This window comes from Gopherus evgoodei, chromosome 1, assembly GCF_007399415.2.
Source record: "Gopherus evgoodei ecotype Sinaloan lineage chromosome 1, rGopEvg1_v1.p, whole genome shotgun sequence".
Classification (NCBI taxonomy): domain Eukaryota; kingdom Metazoa; phylum Chordata; order Testudines; family Testudinidae; genus Gopherus; species Gopherus evgoodei.
Window position 1 is genome coordinate 361,268,343 of NC_044322.1, and position 27,065 is coordinate 361,295,407.

The 27,065-nt window shown below is 44.1% G+C and overlaps 1 protein-coding gene across 1 annotated transcript in view; it reads left to right on the forward strand.

The window, feature by feature from the left end:
* Positions 1–12,985: 12,985 nt before the first annotated feature.
* The window catches only part of LRGUK (leucine rich repeats and guanylate kinase domain containing), a 79,753-nt gene continuing 65,673 nt past the window's right edge, over positions 12,986–27,065 (forward strand). Inside the window, 6 exon segments of the mRNA XM_030575954.1 lie at positions 12,986–13,132; positions 15,032–15,139; positions 16,022–16,103; positions 17,320–17,420; positions 18,134–18,215; positions 23,759–23,883. Coding sequence (XP_030431814.1) covers positions 13,127–13,132; positions 15,032–15,139; positions 16,022–16,103; positions 17,320–17,420; positions 18,134–18,215; positions 23,759–23,883 — 504 coding nt within the window. The 5' untranslated portion in view covers positions 12,986–13,126.

Sequence of the window (27,065 nt, forward strand, 5' to 3'; positions counted from 1 at the left end):
CAGGAAATGCTGGAGCTGACATGTTTGGCAATGGCTGTGAGGCAGAGGGAGGTCGGGTGAAACAGCAGGAGGGGGTGAAACAATGGGCTTGTGATTAAGGCACTGAGCTATACTGCTGGAGTTCTGGGTTAGTTTCCTGGTCCTGCCGTAGCCTCCCGATGTGACTTTGGCCAAGTCCAAGAAGGTCCCTTTGTCTCAAGCCTAAAAAATGGGAGATACTTTTCTACCTCACAAAGGTATCAGTGTCAGGAGGGTTAGCGGCTGGGCTGTGGTCATGAGCGGACCATACAAGTACACAGCTGGCTAGGAATCTGGAGCAGTGGAGGGAGAAATATTGTATGCAAGTTTTAAATAGTCTACCTTCCAGAACAGCTCAAGTACCCAGCCCCCACCAGGTGATGTGTGGGGATAACTGCCACCCAGGATCATCTGTCAAAGCCATCTCTAGGCAGAGTCTCAATTTAAATAAGCAAGGGCCTATGTCCTATGTGGCAGAGAACCCAGAAATATGTACAGGTGCCCCTCCCCCATCTTTCTCACCGTTCCCTCATTTTTCATAAGTGTAGAGGTGTCAACCCCAATACTCTCCTCAGAATCTAACCTGGTCTTTGCAGTCTATATACCTAAAGTCTCCCCCTCCAATTTCAATTCAAACCTGTATTCCACACACCTGGGCCTAAATTGCTACATGCAGTTGAACTGTGCTTGCCCCACCTCAGGGTGGCTGCATTTCAGAGTGTTCCCTCTTTTTGCTTCTCGACAAGCACATACCGGTTTGCAAAACGCTGTGAGGTTCTTCAAGATGAAAAAAGCGACAGAAATGGAACAACTTCTGTTCTAGTTTTGTAAAGACCACGGTGTGTGTTTAGTCAGTTTAATACATGGTTGTTGGGGGGCGGAGGTTGGAACTGCATTTGAGGAGGCAATGCCACCTGCCCTTTCTTTGGCTGGGGTCATGGCTCAGGGGGATAGCAATGCGTTGCGGGGGAAGAGAGAAGTGTGAGGCGCTGAGGCCAAGTAGTGACATGCACGGCACTCAAAGAGTAAAGTTTTGCAGACAAAGCACAGGCCTGGAGCACCATTCCTAGCTCTGCTCTGACTCCCTGTGCAAGTGATTTAACCCATCTGTGCCTTGGGTCTCCCTCCCATCAGACGGGGTTAATGCCTACCTCACGGGTGTTTTGAGGAAAAATCCATGAGAGGGAGACAGAGAGCCATGCTGGGTTAATGTGGGTTACCTGGGCTTACCTCGAAGCATGTGCTTAAATCCCATTGAAGTGAAGCACGTGCTGAATATGGCTTGCGGAATATGGATGGGCTGCTGAATCAGGTCCTGCGTGAGGAGGTAGATCTCTGTCCTTGGGGCTCTGAAGGATTAAGCTTTCCTGTGCTGTTTCAGAGGCTACAGCTGAGCACTGCATTTTAGCAGGGGATTGTCACCAGCTTTCATATGGCCCGATTTCCATCTCTGTCAAGGCCTCAGCTGCTGTCTGCCCATTTTCCAGGGTTTTCACGGCTCCATGTGGGAGCCGTCTGTTTTGGGTCTGAAATACATACGGTTAATTGCATTCAAATTGCCAGCCGCCGTGGAGGGGTTTTTTAAAGGAGTTGTTCCACTTGGGCTGAGTGAATAGGCAGTGCTCCCCACCCTGCCAAGCTGAACAGATGGGGGTTTTATGTTCCTGAAGTTTTAATAATCCGCCCTCCTGTCTGAATCATCACAATTCCCAATGGAAGGGCCAGCGTTTTCCAGATGGTGGGAGATAAACTCTGGGAAACGTCAATGCAGAGAACTCATTAGCCTGGGTTGGCTATGCGCCAAACACAGTGGCAGCTCATGTAAACTCGTCTTGGGCCTGCCCTGCCTCTGTCATGTGGTCCCATCAGGTCCTCAGGCCTATCTTACAAGGACAATCTGCCTCTCTAGCCATTAATTTGATTATGGGTGGCCTTTGCCTCTCGGAGAACTTGCCATCTGGGCAAGCCCCGCCCAGCAAATCTACTACAAGCTAAACATGGCTTCTGCGCTTCCTTCCACTCCCTGTTAACTTGAGGGTGAAGCTGATCTGATGATGATCTGGTCGCGACGTGACAGCAAGGACAGCTGAGGAGGGAGGCAGAGAATTTTTCTGGTTGGCCTCAGTGCAGCAAAAGCAGAGAGCTGGAAAAAAATTGCAAGTGTGACCAAGGTCAGCAACAATCTGACGTCCCTACTGTGTTTTGACTCGGCTGTAACTGTGTACTCCACATACTAGATGCTTTGGCCTTCAGTGGAATACACACACCGGGTAAGTATTGTAACAGTTCCATGGGCTACCTAAGTCTTCATGGCGGTAACTATGCTGCACGCATGGCAGCTTGGGACAGTTCAGCAATAGCAAGGGTAGAATTCAGATCATCCTTCTCCTAAAACTGAGGCTCCTGCTACTATAACTAAAGAAGAATCTCCATTACTGCTAGCAATATAGGGCCTATGACAAACTGTTTGAGCAGTTCTGATTCCATCCATTATGTTACTTCTGTGCGTATTTTCTATGCTATGTGTGGGTTTACATCTAGATCACAATACGTGTTGCACCTCTGGCTTGCCAAACACAGCTGAATTAGTTTAAAGAGTAGTGAGTCCTGGCATAGTTTTGCCGTCCTACCTGCTCAGCAGGTCAGACTAGATGATCACACTGGTCCCTTCTGACCTTAAAGGCTCTGAATCTGTGCCAAAAATTCGTGGCAGACTCCTTGGTAACAGAAATGGCATCGTACAAGCAATTTGCTTTAAAACAAGAAGCTCCAGCTCAAGGTGAACGTTTGTGCAGCACAGCTGGGCAAAAAGACCCTAAACTTTCAACATGTCCATGTGTTGTTATGGCAGGGATCACCAGATAGCACTGTTACACATACTCTTCCATGGTTTTTTCTTAGCATGGGAGCAATATTCAGTCTTTCAAGAAATTCTCATATGGTTGTTAGTGTTGTGAAGATGTTTCTTTTTTGGAGGCATAACTGTGGCAAGCAGCATCAGTATGTGCTGGCTCTCTAAATCTCTCTAACGAGAGTCAATGTTGAGGCCTAACTGCTTCTTGGGAGCCAGGCATTGGTATTTTGGCTAAGATCCCTGAATGAGGGGATTATTTGTGTGCTCTTTGTGACCACCTCTGTTTTAGGGCTGATGTCTCTACTGCAAAATAAACAAGTTGCACCGAGAATATACCCAGATACCACATCAGTGAGTTCTCCTCCAATGGAAAGCCAACTTGCAAGGCTCTAAACATCTGCTACCTCTTGGGAGAGGGGACTAAACATATTCTACATTTAGTGCAATGGTTCCCTGGCCCTTGGGCTGCATTACAGCAGCATCACAAGCATGGGGAGAAATAAGTGTAAATAGAGTGAAGGGGAAAGGATGGCTCATGGGATTGATGAAGGGATCCAAGTTGTTAGTCTCCAGGTGACTGGTTAAAAAGCAAACCATGTGGGCAGTGCCTGAAAGTTGTTAGCATCTAATGTCTGTTCAGTGACGAAAGTGAAATGCACTGGTGGTTTTCAGTCCAGTTCTTCATGGACAGGTGTCAACATCACAAAAGCCACCATTACAATCAGTACTTAGCAATCTCAGCAAAAAGGCCAGCGACTGAATGGCCTATGGAAACTCAAGTGCTCGCTCATTCCTGGAGGTGAGCCCTCCAAGGCTAGTATCTAGCAAACTGATGGGGCAGCATGGAGGGAGCTTGCCTGGCTGCCATGTCCTGTGAATAAACTGAGAACTCCAGGATTGTCAATAGAAATGAGTGAACCATTTTTAGGAAAGAATTTGATGTATCTTGTTTGTTTCGAGTTGTCCACAAATAGATTACAAAATGGGTGTTTTTTCTTTCATTAGTTCAAATAATTCACAAATGATCCATTAATAATTAGCGTTAGCCTGAATTGGCAGATTGTTCTTATTGAGTGAAACTGATTCCCTATGCAGGTCATTGTACAACTTATATCCCGAGGGCTGCTCTAAATGTGCCCAGAACCAAACTAGCTCCAGGACAAGAGAGGTACATATCCTAACCCCACCCTCCTGCCCACCTGTTGGCATGGTGTGCCAGACTTGACACTAGTGGTGCTAACTCCCACAATTAGATCTTGAGTATTGCAATATTGGTATTTTTCTAAAAGCCCCAGCTTCTGGATTCAGGTGAATACATGAGACACTGGGTAAGTTTCTAGCCTCATGGTTGCAGATAAAACCTTGAAAAGGCAACCCAAATGCACTCTAAAAGCTCAAAGACCAGAAGGGAAAGAAAACCCCAGAATGAATTTTCCCCTGTAAATCTCATGATTTTTACACCAATCTCATGATTCTGGGGGCGGGGCTGACTTCTGATTTTTTAGCTCTGGGGTTGACAATACAGGCACAGTAATGAGAATGGATGCAGGCCCAAAGATACTACAGGTCCGGCACCTTGGGGCACAAAAAAGACATTTTTAAAGGCTACAATGAAATGTATTCTATGTAGATGGGCCTTTTCATTTATAGGGAAAACGACTATTGCTTGGGTTGAAAAAGGGCCCTCCGGTGGGTAATAGGAATTCTGCTTCTAGCTAGAAGCATTGCACCTCACTGTCAGTTAAAAAAAAAAACAATAGTGGAGTAAAAAATATCTCCCCTGCCAGCTAAAAGGACCATGTGGAGGAGGAAAATCTTATTTCCTTGCTAGATGTAGCTGGTTAAAGGGTTATAATTTATGGTCAGGGGGCTATATGTAAATAAGACTTTGTTTTGTACAATACAATCTGTTCTGTGGATTTGAGTTTGTAACAAAACCAGAAGACGTTGGTGTGGTTTCTGGTTTAGTTTCAAGTGTCTCACTCAGCTTGGCTTACAGAGCTGCTATAGTCAATGTGCTGAGATTGCACGTGGCAACAGAGGTCTGGGTCGCAGGCCAGAATCCCATTCTACACAGGCAGGCAATGGCATGCCTGTGTAGGCTACAAATACATGTGATTTTAGGGTCTGACGTCCCACAAGGCACCACACCTAGAGACTGATGCTGTGCCCCATTGGACAGTGAGTAAGCCCGGCTTTCCAATGGTTTATAGGTTCAATTTCTAGATCTGAAGGCTCACAAATTATTCTGTCTTGGAACGGTCATGGTTCCAGCAAAAAAACCGAATAGGCCTTATACATTACCAGACAGCGTATATCTCCAACGGCCCAGTTCAGTCCAGTCCTGGGAGGTAGCGCCTGAGCAGTGGTAGAGGCTAGCCTTTCCCCTCTTGGTTATTCTAAGTGTATGGAATCCTTTCCTTTGTTACAGCTCCCAGAATGCAATTCTTAGACATATACCATCTGGAAAAAAGCTTTCATAGGGCAGCCGCTATGCCCGAGGGGGCCCTGGGAGCAGGCAGAGGGTGCTTAGTTTTAAAAAGAGTAAATCTCATTAAGGGTTTTCACATTTCTGACTGGTGAGATAATGAAGGAAGGTAATTTGGGGGAGCTTTATTGCAGTAGTTATAATGTTTCCCTGAAGCATAGAGATAAAAGTCAGTGGATGGTGTCCATAAGGACTTTTTTTTTTTTTTTAAACCGACAGCCACAGCAATCAGAGATCATTCTGACATTATCATTCCCGGGTGGGGGTTCTGGGCTAGGCTGAGAAATTGAGTTATAAAACCTCCTAGAATCATGTGCTTTAACTTGCAGTCTTTGCTCAGACCCAGAACCCATTGAAATGAACTGGTTAGTCCCCAACAATCAACCTTCTCATCCTGAGTGCTAGTGATCTGCCTACCTGTGTCTCCTCAGAGAAGTATGTCGTCTCTGAAGGGTAGGGATCGGGTCCAGAGTGACCTAGACAAATTGGAGGATTGGGCTAAAAGAAATCTGATGAGGTTCAACAAGGACAAGTACAGAGTCCTGCACTTAGGAAGGAAGAATTCCATGCGCCGCTACAGGCTGGGGACTGACTGGCTAAGTGGCAGTTCTGCAGAAAAGGACCTGGGGATTTCAGTGCACGAGAAGTTGGATATGAGTCAGCAGTGTGCCCTTGTTGTCAACAAGGCTAACGGCATATTGGGCTGCATTAGTAGGAGCGTTGCCAGCAGATAGAAAGAAGTGATTATTTCCCTCTATTGGGCACTGGTGAGGCCACATCTGGAGTACTGCATCCAGTTTTGGGCCCCCCACTATAGAAAGGATGTGGACAAATTGGAGATAGTCCAGTGGAGAGCAACGAAAATGGCCAGGGGATTGGAGCACGTGAATTACGAGGAGAGGCTGAGGGAACTGGGCTTGTTTAGTCTGCAGAAGAGAAGAGTGAGGGGGATTTGATAGCAACCTTCAACTAGCTGAAGGGGGGTTCCAAAGAGGATGTAGCTCAGCTGTTCTCAGTGGTGGCAGATGACAGAACAAGGAGCAATGGTCTCAAGTTGCAGTGGATGAGGTCTAGGTTGGATATTAGGAAACACTATTTCACTAGGAGGGTGGTGAAGCACTGGAATAGGTTACCTAGGGAGATGGTGAAATCTGCATCCTTAGAGGTTTTTAAGGCTCAGCTTGACAAAGCCCTGGCTGGGATGATTTAGTTGGGGATTGATCCTGCTTTGAGCAGGGGGTTGAACTAGATGACCTCTTGAGGTCTCTTCCAACCCTGATATTCTATGATTCTATGATTCTTGGAGCTGGGTTCTGGCGACTGCATGTTTGCATCCTTCCCATCAAATTCTACATCACTTTTCTTTGTTGCTTGACTTCCTCCATTTACCCCTTTTCACAACCCAGTCAATGAAATGGAAAAGCAGCAGATTTAAAACTGATTGAAAGAAATTTCTTTTTCTTTTTATACAATGTATAATTAACTGCCACAGAATATCAGTGGGGCTTAGCATTGAGCAAGATTTTTTTAGAAAGGGGTTACATTTCTATGTACAGACGCTCCCCGAGTTACGTAAACCCGATGTACCCAAATCCGAATTTACAATAAAAGTTCCGTAAGCTAGAAAGAGGAGGGGTTTTTTTTTGCGTAAAGGTCGGAGATACGTTTCCGACTTACGCAAAATTTGAGTTACACAAGGTGTTCCGGAACCCAACACTAGTGTAAGTCGGGAGCATCTGTATAATTGAACCATTCACAGTTACATTAGACAGGGACATAAAAAAGGGACATACATTCTCATGCTTCAGGACACAAGCTAACTAGGTTATTTCATTATGGGATATCTTGCAATTTCCTCTGAAGTATTTGGTATTGGTCACTCTCGGAGGCACAGTATAAGAACAGCCATACTTAGGGTTGCCATCTTTCTAATTGCACAAAACCAAACACCCCGGCCTCACCCCCAGCCCCAAGGCCCTGCCCCTTCTCTGAGGTCCCACCCTCCACTTGCTCCATCCCACCTCCCTCTGTTGCTCACTCTTCCCCACCCTCACTTTCACCTGCCTGGGGCAGGGGGTTGTGGTGGGGGGGTAGGGGCTCTAGGCTGGTCATGCGGGCTCTGGGTGGGACCAGAAATGAGGGGTCCAGCGTGTGGGAGAGGGCTCTGGGATGGGCAGAGGTTGGGGTGTGGGAGGGTTGAGAGCTCCAGCTGCGGGTGGGGGCTCTAGGGTGGGGCCAGGAATGAGAGGTTTGGGGTGCAGGAGGGGGTTCCAGGCTGGGGCAGGAGGTTGGAGTATGGGCGGTGAGAGCTGCAGCTGGGGATGTGGGCTCTGGGGTGGGGCCACGGATGATGGGTTTGGGGTGCAGGAGGGGGCTCCAGACTGGGGCAGAGGGTTGGGTTGTGGAGGGTGGGGTGGGGTGGGAGGCGGACTCTGGGAGGGAGTTTGGTTGTAGGAGAGGACTCTGGGCTGGGGCAGGGGGTTGGGGTGCGGGAGGGGGTTTGGGATATGGGGTCCTGGTGGCGCTTACTGTGGGTCCCAGAAAGTGGCCGCCAGGCCTCTGGGTTCATGGGCATCCAGGGAGCCTCTGTGCACTGCCCTCGTGCCCAGAGGCACAGTCCCCGGAGCTCCCATGGGTTATGATTCCCAGCCAATGGGAGCTGTGGAGCTGGTCCTGGGGGCAGTGCACAGAGCCTCAAGGCTGCCTATGTGTCTAGGGGCCGCAGGGACCTGGCAGTTGCTTCCGAGAACCACATGGAGCTAGAGCAGGTATAGAGCCTACTTTAGCCTCAGGCCCCCGCTGTGCTGCCAACCAGCCTTTTAATGGCCCGGTCAGCGGTGCCGACCAGAACCACCAGGGTTCCCTTTTCGACTGGGCATTCCAGTCAAAAAACGGACACATGGCAACCCTAGCCGTACTGGGTCTGACCAAAGGTCCATCTAGCCCTGTATCCTGACTTCCAACTGTGCCCAATGCCAGGGGCTTCAGAGGGAATGAACAGAACAGTTGATCATCGAGCGATCCATCCCCTGTCGTCCCAGCTTCTGACAGAGGCTAGGGACACCATCTTTGCCTATCTTGGCAGCTAATAGCCATTGATGGACCTATCCTCCATGAATTTATCTAATTCTTTTTTTTAACCCTGTTATAGCATTGGCCTTCATAACATCCTCTGGCAAACAGTTCCAGAGGCTGACTGTGTGAATAAATACTTCCTTTTGTTTTTTTTAAACCTGCTGCCTATTAATTTCATTTGGTGACACCCTAGTTCTTCTGTTACAAGAAGGAGTAAATAACACTTCCTTGTTTACTTTCTCCACACCCAGTCATATAGACCTCAATCATATCACCCCCCCTTCATCTCTTTTCTAAGATGAAAACTCTTATTAATCTTTCCTCAGACTGTAGCCGTTCCATATCCCTAATCATTTTGTTGCCCTTTTCTGAACTGTTTCCAGTTCCAATATATCTTTTTGAGATGGGGCAACTAGATCTGTGCGTAGTATTCAAGATGTGGGCATACCATGGATTTATATAGAGGCAATATGATATTTTCTGTCTTATTAGGAAAAGGTTTTGTAATGATTCCCAACATTCTGTTGGTTTTTCTGCCTGTCACTGCACATTGAGTGGATGATTTCAGAGAAATCTCCACAATGACTCCAAAATCTCTTTCTTGAGTGGTAACAGCTAATTTAGATGCCCATCACTGTATATGTATAGTTGGAATTATGTTTTCCATTGTGCAGTACTTTGCATTTATCAACATTGAATTTCATCTGCCATTTTGTTGCCCAGTCACCCAGTTTTGTGAGATCCTTTTGTAGCTCTTTGCAGTCAGCTTTGGACTTAACTATCTTGAGCAGTTTTGTATCATCTTTATATTTTGCCACCTGTTTATGCCTTTTTCCAGATAATTTATAAATATGTTGAACAATACTGATCCCAGTACAGACCCCTGAGGGACACTGCTATTTATCTCTCTCCATTCTGAAAACTGACCATTTATTCCTACCCTTTATTTCCTATCCTTTAAGCAGTTATTGATCCAGGAGAGGACCTTCCATCTTATCCCATGACCACTTACTTTGCTTAAAAGCCTTTGGTGAGGGACTTTGTCAAAGGCTTTCTAAAAATCTAAGTACAGTATATCCACTGGAACACCGTTGTCCACATGTTTGTTGACCCCCTCAAAGAATTCTAGTAGATTGATGAGGCATGATTTCTCTTTAAAAAAACCATGTTGATATTGGACTGGATGGATCACTGGTCTGATCTGGTACGGCAACTCCTCAGTTCCTTTGAAAAGGACAGAGTGAAACAAAAAACGTTTTTTGGCAGCTGTTGTCATTTCAAAGACATTAGTTCTCTTATAGTGTGAATATCTGTTGTGTTTTTCTCATCTGAAATGTTAAAATAAACAATTCTATTATAGTAGAGCCACGAAGGCCATAAGCAAAACCAGGTACCCATTGTGGTAGGCACTGCCACACACAGAAGAGACAGTCTCTGAGTGACCTGATGAACTTATAGTCTAAATAGACAAGACAAACATGGGGTGGAAACAGAGGTGGAGAGATAAAGGGACTTAGTTAGCATCATGCAGCCATGAATAGAATTCAGATCTCCTGATTTCCAGGCTAAGGCGCTGGCCATTGCATCACACTGCCTCTTCAGTAATTCTTGAAATATCCCCCTACCATCTCAAAGAATAGTGTGTTTATATTTGTACTTAGAAGAGCTTCTTTCCTATTCCCCTAACCCCATGTCTGATCAGTTTTCACCCCTGTGATGTAGCCTGAAATCCTTAATAGATATTCCATTTTGGTGGAGACTTTCAACTACAATGTAGATTTTCAGCTTATCTCATCAATGGTCCAGCTGCTGGGCTGTGTCTCAAATGTTTGCCCTTTTGTTCCCATATATATAGATATAAATATATAGATCCACTGGCAATGGGAAAATAGTTGTAAAAGGTTTGCCAAGTTTAATGCTAATAGACAGTAAAGTCAAAAAACAAAACGAAAACAAAACAGGAGTACTTGTGGCACCTTAGAGACTAACAAATTTATTTGAGCATAAGCTTTTGTGGGCTACAGCCCACTTCATCAGATGCATAGAATGGAACATATAGTAAGGAGATATATATATATACACATAAGGAGACCATGAAAAGGTGGGAGTTGCCCTACCAACTCTAAGAGGCTAATTAATTAAGATGGGCTATTATCAGCAGAGAAAAAAAACTTTGTAGTGATAATCAAGATGGACCATTTCAGACAGTTTGACAAGAAGGTGTGAGGATACTTAACCTGGGGAAATAGATTCAATATGTGTAATTACATTAATTAATTAATTAGCCTCTTAGAGTTGGTAGGGCAACTCCCACCTTTTCATGTTCTCTGTTTGTGTATATATATAGCTCCCCACCATATGTTCCATTCCACGCATCTGATGAAGTGGGTCAGCCCATAAAAGTGTCTGCTCAAATAAATTTGTTAGTCTCTAAGGTGCCATGAGTACTCCTGTTCTTTCTGCAGATACAGACTAATAATATATGGAGATATACATATCTCATAGAGATAGAAGGGACCCTGAGAGATCACTGAGTCCAGCCCCCTGCCTTCACTAGCAGGACCAAGTACTGATTTTGCCCCACATTCCTAGATGGCCCCCTCAAGGATTGAATTCAGAACCCTGGGTTTACTAGGCCAGTGCTCAAGCCACTGAGTTACCCCTCCCCTAAGCTGCTACTCTGAAACCTGTCAGTAAAGTCAAAGCTGATTATGGGTACCAGATTGGTTTACCCCATTTACCAAGCTAAATCAAAGTGAAGGAAATTTGAAAATAAATGTATTCTATAGAAGCCACATTACTAAAAATACCCAAGTACAGTTTTGTCTCAACAAATGTCTTTTCATTTCTCAAAAATGTCCAGAGAATTTTTGTTTGCAGTGTTATTGTAGCCGTGTTGGTCCCAGGCTATTACAGAGACAAGGTGGATGAATAATACATTTTATTGGACTGTCTGTTGGTGAAAGAGACAAGTTTTGAGTTTCACAGAGCTCTTCAGACGTTGGTCCAATAAAAGATATTACTTCACTCACCTTTTCTCTCATGGAACTTTTCTTGATGGATTTTTTCCCGTTTTTGGAAGTTGTAATTTCTTTAAATGACATTTTTAGATTTCAAAATCCAAACATTTTCAAAATGAACATTTCTGATAGGGTTGGGGGGAAACCACCTTGTGACTAAGCTACCTACTTAGAATCACCAAAGTTACCCTTCCCCTTCTTCAGTCCTCCCTACAAAAACAGTAGGAGTTAGGATAGCCTTGTGGCTAAAACTGTAGCTTGGCATTCAGAGGCCTGGGGTTCACTACGTGACCCTCCCACAATCTTCTGGGGTGACCATAAGTTGCTTAGGTGTCATTACTTTTTCACCCTGTCCTGTATCTACTGCCAAATCTAGATGGGATCCTCAACTTTGTGACCTCCCACCTGGGTAATCACAACCCCAGGGCTGAGACCTGGGAGCTGGCAGGCAGGCTGTTTGTCCAGTTTTGAAGCCGTAAAGTTCTCTTTGTCTAAGGCAGGGGTAGTCTATTATTTCTTGTCAAGGTCCAAATTTCTTTGTCAAGAGCCAAACTCCAGAGAAAATAATAAAGATAAGTAAATAAAGAGATTTCAGGGTCTATTCATAACTGTCTGGTGATCCGAATTGGCCCGCGGGCCACCCATTGACTACCCTGGTCTAAGGTTTATCCCCTTGTCTGATATTGGATGGGGAACACCGAGCGCACCACCGCCGCCTTGCGTGTGACCTCACACACCCTGTGCGTGGGGGTCGTGTAATGCTGGTGGGGGTCACACGAGTGGTGGCAGGGTCATACCATTCCCTAAAGCACCAGAATGTCCTATATTCAGTGGATACGGCAGTGCCCGCCTGATGCCCAGGGAGAGGACTCAGCATCCCCGCCTGCGTCCCGCTTGTCCTGGTGCAACCCAGATTAGGGTGTGAAAGACCAGTAGGAGCCCATACTAAAAAAAGAGCCCCAAATATTGGGACTGTCCCTATAAAATCAGGACATTTGGTCACCCTAATCCAGACCCCAGAATGTCCTGCACAGGATGGGGCCCTGCTCCTCGCCATACAGCGAGACGGGTACAGTCCTACACCAGCTGGGCAGGAACGCTGGGTGGGGTCTGCTGCCAGGCCGGGGAAGCCAGGTGCCCAGGCCAGGCGAGGGAGGCATGGGCAAGCTGAGCTGCGCTGAGAACTACATCGCCCAGCATGCACCGCTTCCCAATGGCTCTCCCTGGCGATGGGAACTACATCGCCCAGCATGCACCGCTTCCAAATGGCTCTCCCTGGCGATGGGAACTACAGCTCCCAGCATCCATTTGCTCCAGCTTTCCCAGGAGCGCCCGCGAGCCGACGCCCCGTTTCCCAAGCAACGGGCTGGTAAACAAGATGGCGGCAACCGGGCCCCTGCCGGGGGGTAGCCGAGTCTGAAGCAGCAGCACACTCGCCCCCCCGCCCCTTCTCCCCCACCCCCGCCGCTCCCCATGGCCGAGCGGGGGGGCGAGGAGGACGGCACGTGGGAGCGGCCCCCCCTCCCCGCCCAGCTCCTCGGCGGGGTCCCCCTGGCACCGACGCCGCCTGGGGACGGTCCCCGCCTCGGGCAGGCGCAGCTCAGTGGCTGCTCCCCGGAGCCGGCGCCAGAGCAGGACTCGGATTCGGAGCTGGCCCGGGAGCCGCAGCCCATGGAGGTTCAGCTCGGTCCCCGCTACGGGGGGCGGGGAGGGTCTGGCCCAGGGCCCGGGATCTGCCCGGCGGGTGCGGGGGAAGCTGAGCACTCAGCCCGGCGGCGGGCACGCCGCGGCCCATGGGTGTCCGGAGCGTGTGGGGACGCCCGGCCCGGGTGGGCAGACGGGGGCTGTGTCAACCTTGCCGCTCGGGCGCTCACGTCTGGGCAGCGGGGTGGGAGCCGCAACTCCAACGCCCCCTTGTCTACACGGCGATTGGTGGCGTGGGGGCTCTGCCTGCCTGCATCCCTTGAGCGCCGGGTGCGGGGTCTGGCAGTGCCCTCCCTGGGTGCCTGGATAGGGTGACCAGAGAGCCAGTGTACACAATCGAGACAGGGAGTGGGGGTTAATAGGTGCCTCTGTGTGACAAAGCCCCCAAAAACTGGCCTGTCCCTATAAAATCGGGACATCTGGTCACCCTATGCTGCCAGGCAGGGTGGTGGGGGCGGAATCCGATCATGAATTTTCTTGTCACTCTCCCACCCCCAATGTGTGTCTGTTTCAGACAGAAGGAGGGGTATAGCTGAGGCTGTTTATTTCCTGCTCTCCTTCTCCTGTGTTGCTTCCATCAGCAGGGGCGGCTCCAGGCCCCAGCACGCCAAGCGTGTGCTTGGGGCGGCAAGCCGCAGGGGGCACTCTGCCCATTGCCAAGAGGGCGGCAGGCAGGCGTTCTTCGGCGGCATGCCTGCGGAGGGTCCACTGGTCCCGCGGCTCCGGTGGACCTCCCACAAGCGTGCCTGCGGAGGGTCCACCGGAGCCGCGGGACCGGCGACCAGCAGAGTGCCCCCTGCGGCATGCTGCCATGCTTGGGGCAGCGAAATGTCTAAAGCCGCCCTTGTCCATCAGTGGGGAGCTGGTGTGTTTTCATCTTCTGCACCCTACTGATTCCCTGCCAGAAAGGGGCAGAAAACAGGCTGGCATGCAAATTGCTGAATGAATGCTGGCGAGCAAAGGCACCTCAGCATAGCTGTGTGCAGTGCATGTACCCAGCCCTGACGTTCAATACGGTCCCAGGAAGGAATGGATTTGTTTTGTTTCATCTGTCTCCAATCTGCCCATCACCAAGGCATTATCACCTCATATATTTAATCATGTCTTAAATATTTCTGTAGCACCATCCGCTGTAGTATCTCTGTAGCTCCAATTGCTGTAGGAGGTGCTAGGAGTTGCATTATTACTCTTTGATAAATTATTTATCTTGGTCCCTAGACTGAGATCATTGTGTGGCTTCTGCAAGCTCATAGGAATTTCACAAATCATTGTCTTATTTTCTCATTAAACCTGTGCACTGGTTCACTAGTGCCATCTGTTAACCACCCACTTTGGCAGAGGACTGGTTGTTTTGTGAAAAGGATTTCACATTACTCAAGCAAAAAAATGTTAAGGGGCCATTGATTCTCGGACTGTGTTAATTTTTGAGTACCCAGCTTGAGATATTTTAGGTCTGATCTGCAGAAGAACTGAGCATTCAAAACCCAGTTGACATCTAAGGGGGATGCATGTACTCAGCGCCTCTGCAGATCAAACCTTTTTGAAAGTTTTGCATCTGAAATATGAGGTACAGAAAACTAAATGGCCCCTTTTGAAAATGTTGACTTAGGCCTTTTCTATTGCTCATATGAGAGTTTGGAGCTAGTGTACAGTATGTTTTGAATGCTAAAGTTATATCCAATAATATTTTGTTTTTCTGGGTATATAAAGCTGTTGCAAATGGTGCCACAGTAGGGACATGAGGCTAGAACGAAAACCTCTGTTCTGACTTGCATCAAATGCAGTCCTAGTGACTTCAGTAGGATTCAACAGTTTAGAATTTGGTTTCTTAAATCTGTCTAAGAGTGTATCTGTCTTTCTTGTGTTTTGCAGGAACATTTTGATGGGGTACTGGATGAAGATACTGTGGCTGAGGCCCTGTACAAACTGGGGCGTTCAGCCCCTGGCACCAAGTTTGTTTACCTTAATCTGTCACTTTCAGTGAGTAACCAAAGAACAAAATCTTTCAGCAGAGCCATCTTTGTGATCACTGATGTAGTTCTCTGCTCACAAGCAGGGTGATCAGACAAGTATGAAAAATCAGGACTGGGATGGGGGTAATAGGAGCCTATATAAGAAAAAGGTCCAAAAATCGGGTCTGTCCCTATAAAATTGGGATATCTGGTCACCCTACTCACAAGAGTCACCCTAAGCTGAGTTTCACTCTTAACAGGCGATGGCCTGTGTGACAAGGTATGTCCTCTTTTTTCAGGAGGCAGGCATAATCTTTTCACCTCCTGTAGTTGTCACTTCTGTGCCTTATGTGGGGACCTTTGGGAGGCTGTGACTTCACTCCTGGATCAGTCCCTCTTTGTTTTCTACTAGGAACAGCTGTAGCTGTAGGTGTCAAGGATTCCTCTTTACTCTGTCTCCAGGGTAACTTCCTACAGTACTCTTGTTCTGCTCAGTCAGAGCAGAGGAGGAGGGAGAGGTGATAATTCCCTTGAAATACAGCCTCTAACATCACTCTGATGGGAGGCAACTGCTGCTGTCCAAGAAGATAGCAGAGCTGAACCCAGTTAAAGATGACTCGCCACAGATTCCTCTTATATGCAGCCTGATGTTGTGGCATTCCCTCTGGATTCAGCCATCTCTCATGACTGCATTTTATTTTTCTGCTTTGACTTTTTTCCCCATTTGTGTCTGGTTTGGGCGTGAATAGATCTTGCTTTATGTAATCATATTATGGAGGTCTCAGATCCCAGCATCCACGGGAGGAAGCTGTGGATGTCTCATCAACACTTCCTTCTACCATGTCTCCTAAGAGAGCAGGGTGTGGTTACACAGTGAGTTATTAAAGCTTCTTTGTTTTTATTTTCCCAGGGGCGTAATTTAAGTGACATTAGCATTCTTTCCAGATACATTCACCTAGAGAAGTTGGAGCTTTCATACAATAAAATTAATGGTATGTAGTAAGTACGCTAGTAAATTCTTGGCTTGTAAAATCATTTAAGATGAAAAATACAGTGTTCTGTGTAGCTTTAATATCATAAAACCCATCCACACATTAATGACATTGCTAATCCAACTCTGTAGAGTGATACAATAGCTGCATCTCCTTGAGAATGATTTACTGATGGTATTCATACAGCTGTGCTAGCTTATGCTAGGCAGCATGAAAGTAAAGATTATTGTCCGGTTTATTATTTGGACATAAAGTGCAAACAACCATGTTAGTGCAAGGTTAAGGTGGAGATTTTACAGCTATTCCAGTCTTGGGGATTCTCTTCAGCAAAGATTTCCAGCTGAGGCTGAAGTGTACCAAATTGCATGCTGCTTTTATGATGATCACAATCAGGCCTCATGTCATTTTATTCTGTGTTTGCACAGCACCTAGCACAATGGGGTCCTGGTCCATGATTATTAATAATAATAAGTAAGGTGTGTGCGGTAACCTGCTGCATCATGTAACTTCTGCCTAAGTACTTGTACTTTGAGAGAGCTGGAGATCAGTACATCACTGTAACTGTCACAACCTCACTGTGTCCATTTTAGTTTTTTCCAAGTAGAGTACCAAGTAGATTTCTGAATTGAAAAGAGCCCTTCTCCCAAGAGATAATCTCTCCTTTCTTGACCGCTTTAAGATTATGCCTTTTATGAAGTAATTACTAAGATCTAAATTCAGAGGGGGAAATCGCTTGCTCTGCTGTTATGCACATAACTCTTAAAATTGGCTTGAGTGATGCTGTGTGGAACACAGATTAATTTGTGACTGATCTAAAGGTAAATTTTCAGTCTTGTCTGAAACTAAAGAGCCCAGGTCACTTTTGGAAATGAGATTTAGGCTCATAAATCAGTAAGGCTCTTTTGAAAATTTTATCTCTAGGTGACAAAGTTAAATTAGGATGATAGCAAACTAAACCAATTTTAAAAAATAGAGATTTGATTTAGGAATTGGGCATTTATCTCTGTCTTGAGTTGTTCACAAAGTATCTTTTGTGTAGGAGGAGGTGCTAATACATTGAATTACTGTGGGCCAAGCCTTGTTCTGTGTCTTGCATGGTTTAAAATGTATTTTTGGTTGCTAGCGGTTGTAATTACTGTATTACATTATGACTCTGTAATCTATGTATTTCCCTATGTATTATTTTACTTAATTTGGTGTTTCCCCTTTGTTATAGATTTGTCTTGTGTCAGTCACATGCCTTACTTACTGGAACTTAACGCTTCCAATAATAAACTGACTACATACTTTGATTTCAAGCCACCTAAAAATCTCAAGGTAAGTTGTGAAAAATGTTTTTTGTCAGGTTTGAATTCGAAGAGGCCTTTTAAATGTAATTTAGATTCTGTACTAAACCAGGCAAAGAGATCAAATTTCCTTTGTCCCCTACACATCCATCTTATTCTGGTTGCCATTTAAAAAAAATAATTGCACCTCTCATTTGGCTTCACATTCCTGAACCCCAAACACTATGGGAATGGCATTTTACACAATTCGTTGTACTGGTTAAGATTTTGCCAAATGAATCAAATCTTAAATGGAATCAGTTCTCACCTTTCAGACTGACTGGTACCAATCAGTACTGTGAAAGATGTATGTGACATATAGCCATATACTGTTCCACTTTCTCTGCTATGGTTTTGATATAGTTCACTATGGGTTACAAAGGTCTGGACATTGTTTTTAAACGCTACCAGTGTGGATTCCTCTGCTTTCCCTTCCTGATCTCTAATCTTTATGCATCATTGCCAGGACCATTAATATTATCTGTAGGAGGAACACAGAATAGTTAATAAAACTTCCAAACTTTGAGTTATGTATCTAATAAAAAACCCTTTTGTTATGTCTCACCACGTATTAATATTAATAACCCTTTTATTTTGTCCACAAACCCCACCACAAGTATAATGGAAAAGCCGGTTAGTTTCACAGGCAGCTGAAAGTCCAGAAGAAAGGAAAGAAACCTCCTCATGTGTCCTTTTTCTCTTCAGGAGGTGGATTTTTCATACAATCAAATACCTGAAATGCGAGATCTGTCCGCGTACCAGTCACTTATTAAACTCACACTGGACCGTATCCTTTGTGGTAACGACAACAGGAGAAGGTGGTTTGTTGTTGTTTTTGTGAAGGGCCGTTCATTCTGAATAGCTGCCCATCTTCACTGTGTAGCTTCACTCAACCATACAATGCTGCCTTGAAAATCAAGGTGAAATAGTTTTTAATCTAATGATGAAATTGATTTTAACTTAGTAAAACATTAATATTTATAAAAGCGGATGAGTGGGAGTATTTGTAAAGATCAAATTCTCTGTCAAGGGAAAATAAAAAAGCTTCATGCCCTGAAAAGCTAAGAAAGCCATGAGTCATACTCCCTAGACATGGCAAAGATGATAAACAAATGCTCACTGCAGCACTGGGATATGAAGTGTAATCTTTGGAGTTTATTTTAACTCCTTTGTGCTCAGATTCAGGATTTCCCTAAGCTATAAGTGAGAAGCTGGGAGGGGAAGACGGGTGAATCTCTCCAAAGTTGCCTGTTCTGTACATTTCCTCAAAAGCTCAGATACTGGCCACTGTCAGGGCAGGATGCTGGGCTAGATGGACTGTTGGTGTGATCCAGTCTGATTGTTCTTATGATACACACCTCTTAATGAAAGAATTTAATGTTAATATGAGTAATAATAATTACTTGAGCCTCGGAGCCTGTGGTATTAATTTAGATGTAATATATGGGCTAAAAATGTTAACATAATCAAGTCAGTGTCCAACATTAAACAATGTTAAACAAGGTCTGAGGTTTGAGAGACCTCAGCCTGCTTAGTACCATGGCAAACGCACCATTAACAATCCTTCAAACTTTAGAAGGAAAAAGAGTTAACGTATTTGAAATGTTAAATATTAAATAAGGCTTTCGTTTTAATAATCCCTAAATCCTTTTCACTGGAGAGTTTTTAAAAGAAAAAAAAAACCTTGTCTGACAGTCTCTTAGGTAGATGAGGATAACTGTCCATTTGAGGAAGAGAGAAGTTAGTTGAGACAGACTGGAGCTGCTGCTGCTGCTGTTAAAGTTTGATCCTATTTCATCCCAGGTGGCAGTTGGGATTCCTCTGTAGCTAGGAAATGTGGCGATGTCATTCAGGGCTGCCTGGGGGTGGGGGGGAGCAAGAGGGGCAATTTGCTCCGGGCCCCGCAGAGACCCCCACTAGAGTTTTTCAGGGGCCCCAGAGCGGGGTCCTTCACTCACTCCAGGGCCCCGGAAAACTCTTGCGGGACCTGGACCCCTGGAGCTTCTTCCGCTCTGGGTCTTCGGTGGCAATTTGGCGGCGGGGGGTCCTTCTGCTCCGGGACCTGCCGCTGAAGTGCCCTGAAGACCTGCAGCGGGTCTTTGGCGGCAATTTGGCGGCGGGGGTCCCACCGCGGGTCTTCTGGGCACTTCGGTGGTGGGTCCTGGAGTGGAAGGACCCCCTGCCGCCAAATTACCTCTGAAGCGCGGGACCTCTGTCACCGAAGACCCCAGGCCCCCTGAATCCTCTGAGCAGCCCTGATGTCATCTGGGTTCCTCTCTCTGTCTAGGCCTCGTCAGGACATCTCTCAGAATTTGGATGTAGAAGTTCCCAGGAGATGGTGGGGGTGACAGCCATGATGGTGAAGATTGAACCTGCAGCCAATTTTTCTCCCAAAGTCTCTTCCTTTAAGGATCCCAAAAGGGAGTGGTTGGGGAATAGCCCACCCCCTCTTTATTTTGTCCACCAATTAGATCCAGTTTCCAACACACCAATTTTGGTTCACTGATTTTTGGTTGCACACTTTTCTGGTTTACCAAGCATGATCTTAACACAGTCCTTAAATTATATAAGGAGACTTTTTTTTTTATTTGGACTAATTCAATCTTTCCGACCTTTTCTCATCAACATTTGTTATTCTAGGTTATTGTGACATTTTATAAGCTGTCATGTACTTGTTACAATTGAGCTCATAATTAGGGTAAATTTGTAGGCCCAATTATTACAACAAGCCTCACTTATGGGCCAGGACCCCTTTGTGCTAGGTGCTGGACAAAAATCAGACAAAAAGACAGTCCCTTCCCCAAAGGACTTACAGTCCAAGTATAAGACAAGAGACGATGGATACTGACAGATGGGGGAGTGCAAGGAAAGAGACCGTGTTAATCGCCATGATTTGAAGTAGTCTCAGCACACCAATGGCTTAACGGTTGTCAGGATTTTGTAGGCGTCACAGCAAAGGAGAGTTAATGGGCAAGAAGTTCCCACTTTTTAGCATTAGAGAGGTTTCAGCGTTTGTGTAGATTTAATTTGATTGAAAATCAAGTTGGTGATAGGTGAGCTGCTTTAATTGAAAAAACATTCTGCCGGGTAACCTCAAAAGTAGCTAAAATGGACTGATTTTCAGGTTCCCGCAGAATCCAGGAAAGTTAAGGCTATTAAATGTCAGTGTATAAGATCGTGCTTGTATGTGAGGTAACACTACATGCAGTGCAAATTGTTCTCAAAAACACCTTTCAGTCTGTGAGTACCCCAGGTGGTGGGGCAGCAAACCCCATTCTGGTGAAGATCTAATAAGGATGTGTTAGATACTTAAGTTTCTCCACTGTCTGCTTTTCCAAGGCATTTGCTGTGCAGAGCAGCCCTTATTCCTCCTGAAGACTCTCCTTCTCCTACACTTTTCTAAGGCTTGCTCCACACTTAAAACTTACATCGGCATTGCTGTATTGGTGACAGATGTGACAAAAACTCCAGTATAGACACAGCTGTTCTGACAGAAGAGTGATTCTGTCTGCTTAGCCAATGGGATTCAGAGCGGAGGTATTCCTACATGGACCGAAAACCTCCTTATGTTGGTGTACACTGCATTTACACTAGGAGGCTATACTACCATAGCCATGCCAGCAAGGGGTCTGTAGTATAGACACAGTCTAAGCTAGTGCTCTATGTTATTCTCTTGCGTTCCCATGTAAGCTTATAAATACTTACTAAGGCTTAGGAACCTCTTTTCTCCTGTCTTGTAAATTGCATCCTGAGTCTTTGTTCCAGGAGGAGAGGATTGCAGGCTGTATCATTTTGGTTCTTTGTCTTTCATACTCAAGTAACTCTATTGCTGAAGGATGTTATTTCAGCGTTTTTATTTCTCACAGGGATGGTTGGGGCTCATTTGCAGGGTTTTCAGGTTACACTGTTGACAAGTTTCACAAGGTGTACAGGTGACACTGTTCTTGCTGGAGAATGGCACTGAGACACCATTCAGATTTCCTATTGCAAAGCAAAAATAATGTGACCAATAAAAAAAGGTCACGGGTTGTTAACACTGATCTGAATAGGAATTAGGATTTTTCATTTGCTTTGAATACAGCAGTTCAATATCTTTATTTGATTCATTTGATTTGTTGCCAGCAATACAGGAAGAACAACTATGCGTATGAGTGCATCAGGACCATTTGAAATTCAGAACATGATTGCAGAGTTTAAAATGCAACATGGCACCATTCCTAACTTGTGTCAAGCAAAACTCACAGAAGACATGGTAGCCAAAACAAGCTGTTCTTATAGTCTACAAATGAAACAACATTTCTTAAATATCTTACAGTGGTGAAAGTGTTTGGGATGCATTTCTTAACAGACAGTAACTAAGCATCTCTTCCTGTATTTCAGTGAGCTGTGATGCAGATGGTAAGGTCATTACAAGTTTTCCTGACAGTTGCACACACAAACATACCTGACAGGATTATAAATTAATCTTCTTAGAGGAAATTGTCTAAAACAGAAAGGAATACAGTTTACTAAGGCAGTAATACCTGACCGCGTAGTTGTAGTGGGTCATTAAGATTCTAAATTCAGTTGTTAGTGCTGACTGATTTTCTGCATCTTATTTGTGTGATCACCTTTTATTTTACATTTGTAACCTCTTGGACCCTAATAGTAGGCTGGTGTTTTACTTACTGGTAATCCATGATTGATTGGGTCCACTATGGCCAATATCATCATGTGCCCAATGAAGTTTTGCTGTAGACTTCAATAGGAAGAGGAGCAATCCTATTTTGTCATAAAGTCCCTGTCTAACTACCAAGTGTGGTACACGTAATCCTGCCTCAGCACAGGGGGATGGACTAGATGACCTCTTGAGGTCTCTTCCAGCCCTACATTCTATTGTGGTCTGAGTGCACTTTTCAAAACATGTCAAGCAGCCTAGCAAAGGCCCTGTGAAATGATAGCTCCTACTAGGTAGGAATCCAGGCTAGAACGTGGTGTTGGGCTTCAGTTATAATTTGACACTGTTAGTGCAGATTGGGCCAAAGCGTGTTAGGGTGTGTGTGGCAAAAGCTGACCAAACCCTGGTCGTTCAGCACAACACACAGTCGACCTATGGAACTCGTTGCGTGGGAATGTTGTGAAGGCCAAAAGTATAACTTGGTTCAAAGAAGAATTAGAGAAGTTCATAGAGGATACGTCCATCAATGGCTATTAGCCAAGATGGTCAGGGATGCAACCCAGTGCTCTGAGTGTCCCTAAACCTCTGACTGCCAGAAGCTGAGACTGGATCACAGGTGATGGATCACTCGATAAATTGCCCTGTTCTGTTCATTCCCTCTGAGTCATCTGGCACCAGCCACTGTTGAAAGTCAAGATACTGGGCTAGATGGGCCACTGGTCTGACCCAGTATGGCTGTTCTTGTGTTCTTATAACAGGATTGTATTTTCTTTCATTACCTTTGTAGGATAAATGCAGCTCCTAATTGCATTTGATTAGAATTATTGGTATGGTTCTGGCAGGGAAAAAATAATCTGATAATTTGTCTACAGGCATCTAAGGTTTGAAATGTGGTTGGCTGTGTTACAAAAAATGTCGCTGTCCCAGTCTTCGGACTGTGGTATCATTCTCCCATATACATTAAAATAAAATATTGTTGCCCCTGGGATTGCATAAAGGCATCACTCTGCATCCTGCTTAATCTACTTTGGAGTATTTTAGTTGGGTTTCTTATTTATATTTTCTTGTTTTTAAAGTGTCTGATTCCAATTTGGTCTTATAAGATATGTTTAGTTTTGCCTTTGCGTCACTTTAAATTAAAACAACACAGTCACCACCACTTGGACACAGACTCATTACTGAGACTGTCATAACTTACTTCAAATTCAAGTAAAAATTTGAATACCCACATAATATCGTGGATAATGTATATTATACTTATTTATTGTTATGCTTTATGGTCTAAGCAGTAATGCTGTGGGGTCTCATTGTGCTAGGTGCTGCACAAACATATAATAAAGTATGGTCCCTGCCTCAAAGAATTTATGATCTTGAGTCCTGGATCCTGCAACTGACTTGACATGTGTGGAGCCCCGTTGACTTCAGTGGACCTCCCAACAGGTGTAAAGAACTGCCGACATGCGCACAGTTGCAGGATTGGGGCTCGGGCTTGAGAGACAAGATGTAAATGGTGGTTGAAACAAATAAGTTACAGCTGAAGGACGAAGATGGTATTAGTAAAATGAATGTCTGTGTATGAGAGAGAGAGAGACCGACCTGCTAACTTAGTTCTAAATATTGCTATGATTTTTTTGTATGTGATTATTTTCCTTAAGTGCAACACTGATGCATAGATAATAATATAGAGGAGATCAAAGGGCTAGAGAAGTGCCATAGTTTGACTTATCTTAGCTTGGCCCACAACAAGATCACGACAATCAGTGGTTTGAAAAACTTACCTGTCAAAATACTGTGTCTGGTAAGTGATGAGTTAATTTTTTTTAATAAAAGCTCTCTTCTTTAAATGGCCTTGTTCAGCTCCTTAAGCAATGTATTTATGATAAGTACGCTGCTTTCCATAGGTCTGTTTATAGAGGACACAAGTTAACTTTGGTTAAAAATTTGCTTTTCTATTCTATACTGTTTTAGTAATGTCATATCTCATTTTCTCTTTGGTAATCCTTTTAGAAGTTAAAAATATCAACAGTGTGTTGGCCCCAAATATAGTATTGGAAAGAATCAAACCTTCTTTTGAAAGAATCAAATGTGTATAGACTAAATTAATTAATTAAAGCAGTGATGTTTTTAAACAGACATTCCCTTGCAAAGTTGTTTTGGTTTACAGTAGCACCATGCTAGGATATGAGGGGTGAAAGGGAAACTGACCAGTCTATATTTATTTTCCAAGATGAGTAAAATTCAGTAAGTTAATAACATCAGTTATAGAAGGAAACTTATTTTGAAACTCTTGAAGTCAGAGTGGCAGCATGATCCAATGAATAAGTCATGGGCCTTATTTCAGGATATGTTGGTTCTGTTCCTGACTCTGACACTATATGGTTCACTTATCACAGAATAATAGAATATCAGGGTTGGAAGGGCCCTCAGGAGGTCATCTAGTCCAACCCCCTCCTCGAAGCAGGACGAATCCCCAACTAAATCACACTTACCTCAGTGCGCCTTTGTGTCTCAGTTTCCCCTTCTGTAAAATTGAGATAATACTTAGCCTTATTTGTAAAGCCCTTTGCGATTCTTAAGTGAAAAGTACTACATAAATGCTATGTAGTAATAGCTGTAAGTGGTGCTAGAAACATAGGTGAGAATATTTTTAAATATGAACTGAAAGTGTGCTTTTAAGTCATTGTAAAAGCACAAAGTACATTTTTCCACCTCTTCCTTTAATTTTCTTTGTAATTATGATCTTTAAAATAATGTAATTGATATCTTCAAGAACTTGAATCTGAAAATACGTATCTACATGCTTAAGTTTATGCACATTAAGAGCGAATAAATACATGTGTGTCATGTAAAGCAAGTTCTTTATTTTTACATCCATAACATTTTTAATTTGTTTTTCTTTGCTAAAGTACAAAATGGCACTGTAGCATAGAAAAGAATAGTTAAATCTTACGTAAGTCAAATGCAATTGTTCCTTTCACTTCTTTAACTGATTAGCTTATTTTAATATGCACTAAAATGTGTTCATTTTTAATAGTGGACAAAGTAATGAGCACTCTTGTATTTCAGGCATACCATTCTTTCAAATCCCTCAGTGCCAGTGAATCTGGAACTCTGGCTTACAGTGGAAGTAGAAAAGATTGATTCAGATTGAGAGAAATCTTAAATTAAAAAAACTAAAATGAATTATAAACTTGTTGAAAATTACATTTTCAGAAAGATCTCTTTTCTCTTTATACAGTTTTAAAAATACTTATTCATCCTTTTCTTTAAGTAGAAACAGAGCAAGTCACCTACTCTGTTTCTGTTTCACCATCTGTAAAAGGGGCTAATAACACTTATACCTAATTAGTTGTATTTGAAAACGTTTTGAAGGTGAGAACTCTATGAAACTGCAAAGCATTATTAATATGATCACGTTCTGTATTTTCGTATTTCCATGCTACTGTGACTGCTCACATAAGACTTCTCTTTGTTTCTTTAACCAGCAAAGTAGGTAGTCACACAAAAATGATGTAAATAGTGAAAATTTGAGTGTAGCGTCTTCTTTTACAAATTCAGTTAAGATGCAAATAGACTGTACATGGCAGAAAAGGGTTATTTTTTCCCTTGATTCAGCTTTCTTTCCCATTCCCTCTTGAGCTCTTTAGGAAAGAAAATAGAAAGGTCTCAAGTTCAAAAGAAGGAGTGTCAGTAATTTAAATACTGCTTAGATACACCAAAGAGCCCATATTCTGCCCTTGTTTGCAAAAAATAATGAGGAGTGCTGTAATGAACTGGATGCTGAGGAAGTTTGCACTTTCCAAAAGAGGATTCCCCACACACATCCCTTTGGTGCACAGAATTTTGTATGCACCGTTTGCACAGCACTTTGCAACTACAACTCTTAGCTGTACCTTATTGAACAGAAGTCTCATGAGGAAGAGGAAGGGAAGAGAGAGTCTCCTTGCTATTAATAGCCCGATCAAAGATTTAAAAGTCAGGAAAAATGTCAAGGGCAGACAACCGGATCAATATTGCAATCCATTTATTTATTTATTTATTTATTTAGTTCCTAAATATTTATTAATAGCATTTGAAGTTCCCAAATAGCTTTCAGCGTAAAGTGACACTGGTGGAATGAGATGCATAGCTTTCAAGGTTATGGTTACAGATTGTGTCAGGTGGAGAGCCCATGTTGGTAGCTATGGTAATTGGTGTCCAAGATTAACGCACAAGCTAGCATGTTAAACCATGCTAGGAGTTAGTAACAGGGATGAGTGTATGATTGATGAGGTTTCAAGAAATGCAACTACCTGGAACCTACTCAGAAACATGTGACCTTCTCATCTCTTTCCTCTCCTGGAGAAAGGGGAATCAGGCCTTGTGTAAAGAGAAAAGCTACTTTTGGGGGTCCCAAAAGCAATCCCAACTACCAGATTCTGATATGCTTCCTTACAGTAATTTCAGTGGTGGTATTCATGGAGTGAGATACTACCCAAACTAGAAGTTAACACCCACTGAGGTGAATAAGATAAATTGACACATCAGAGAGCCATTGTTTCGGGCTGCCTGCAGATTCAGGAAAATAACTGTATTGATTTATGTACAGTTTACATTTTGATCTTTTTGCAGCCATATAGGTAACAAGCATAAAATTTTAATAGATGAAATCTTGGCTTCTGGGCACAATTCTACAGTGGTGAAAGGATTCTGTAGCTACTTCCATGGCTATGAAATTGCAGAGAAAATCAGGGCCCAGTTTATTTTACTGACATGCAGCACCAACCTGCTACTTAAGGTAGTGCACTGAAGATAAAACAGTCAGGCGGTTTCCCCGTTTGTTACTTCTTGAGCAGAATGAGAAATTATAAACTGTCATCTCAAGATGAGGATGGGGTTAATATGAGGGGCAATGTTACTTTCATGCAGTGCTAATGTATACAAGACCCAGGAGAAGAGAAATGGCCTGTCCTGTTCTACTAAGACTCAAAAAGGTGTTTA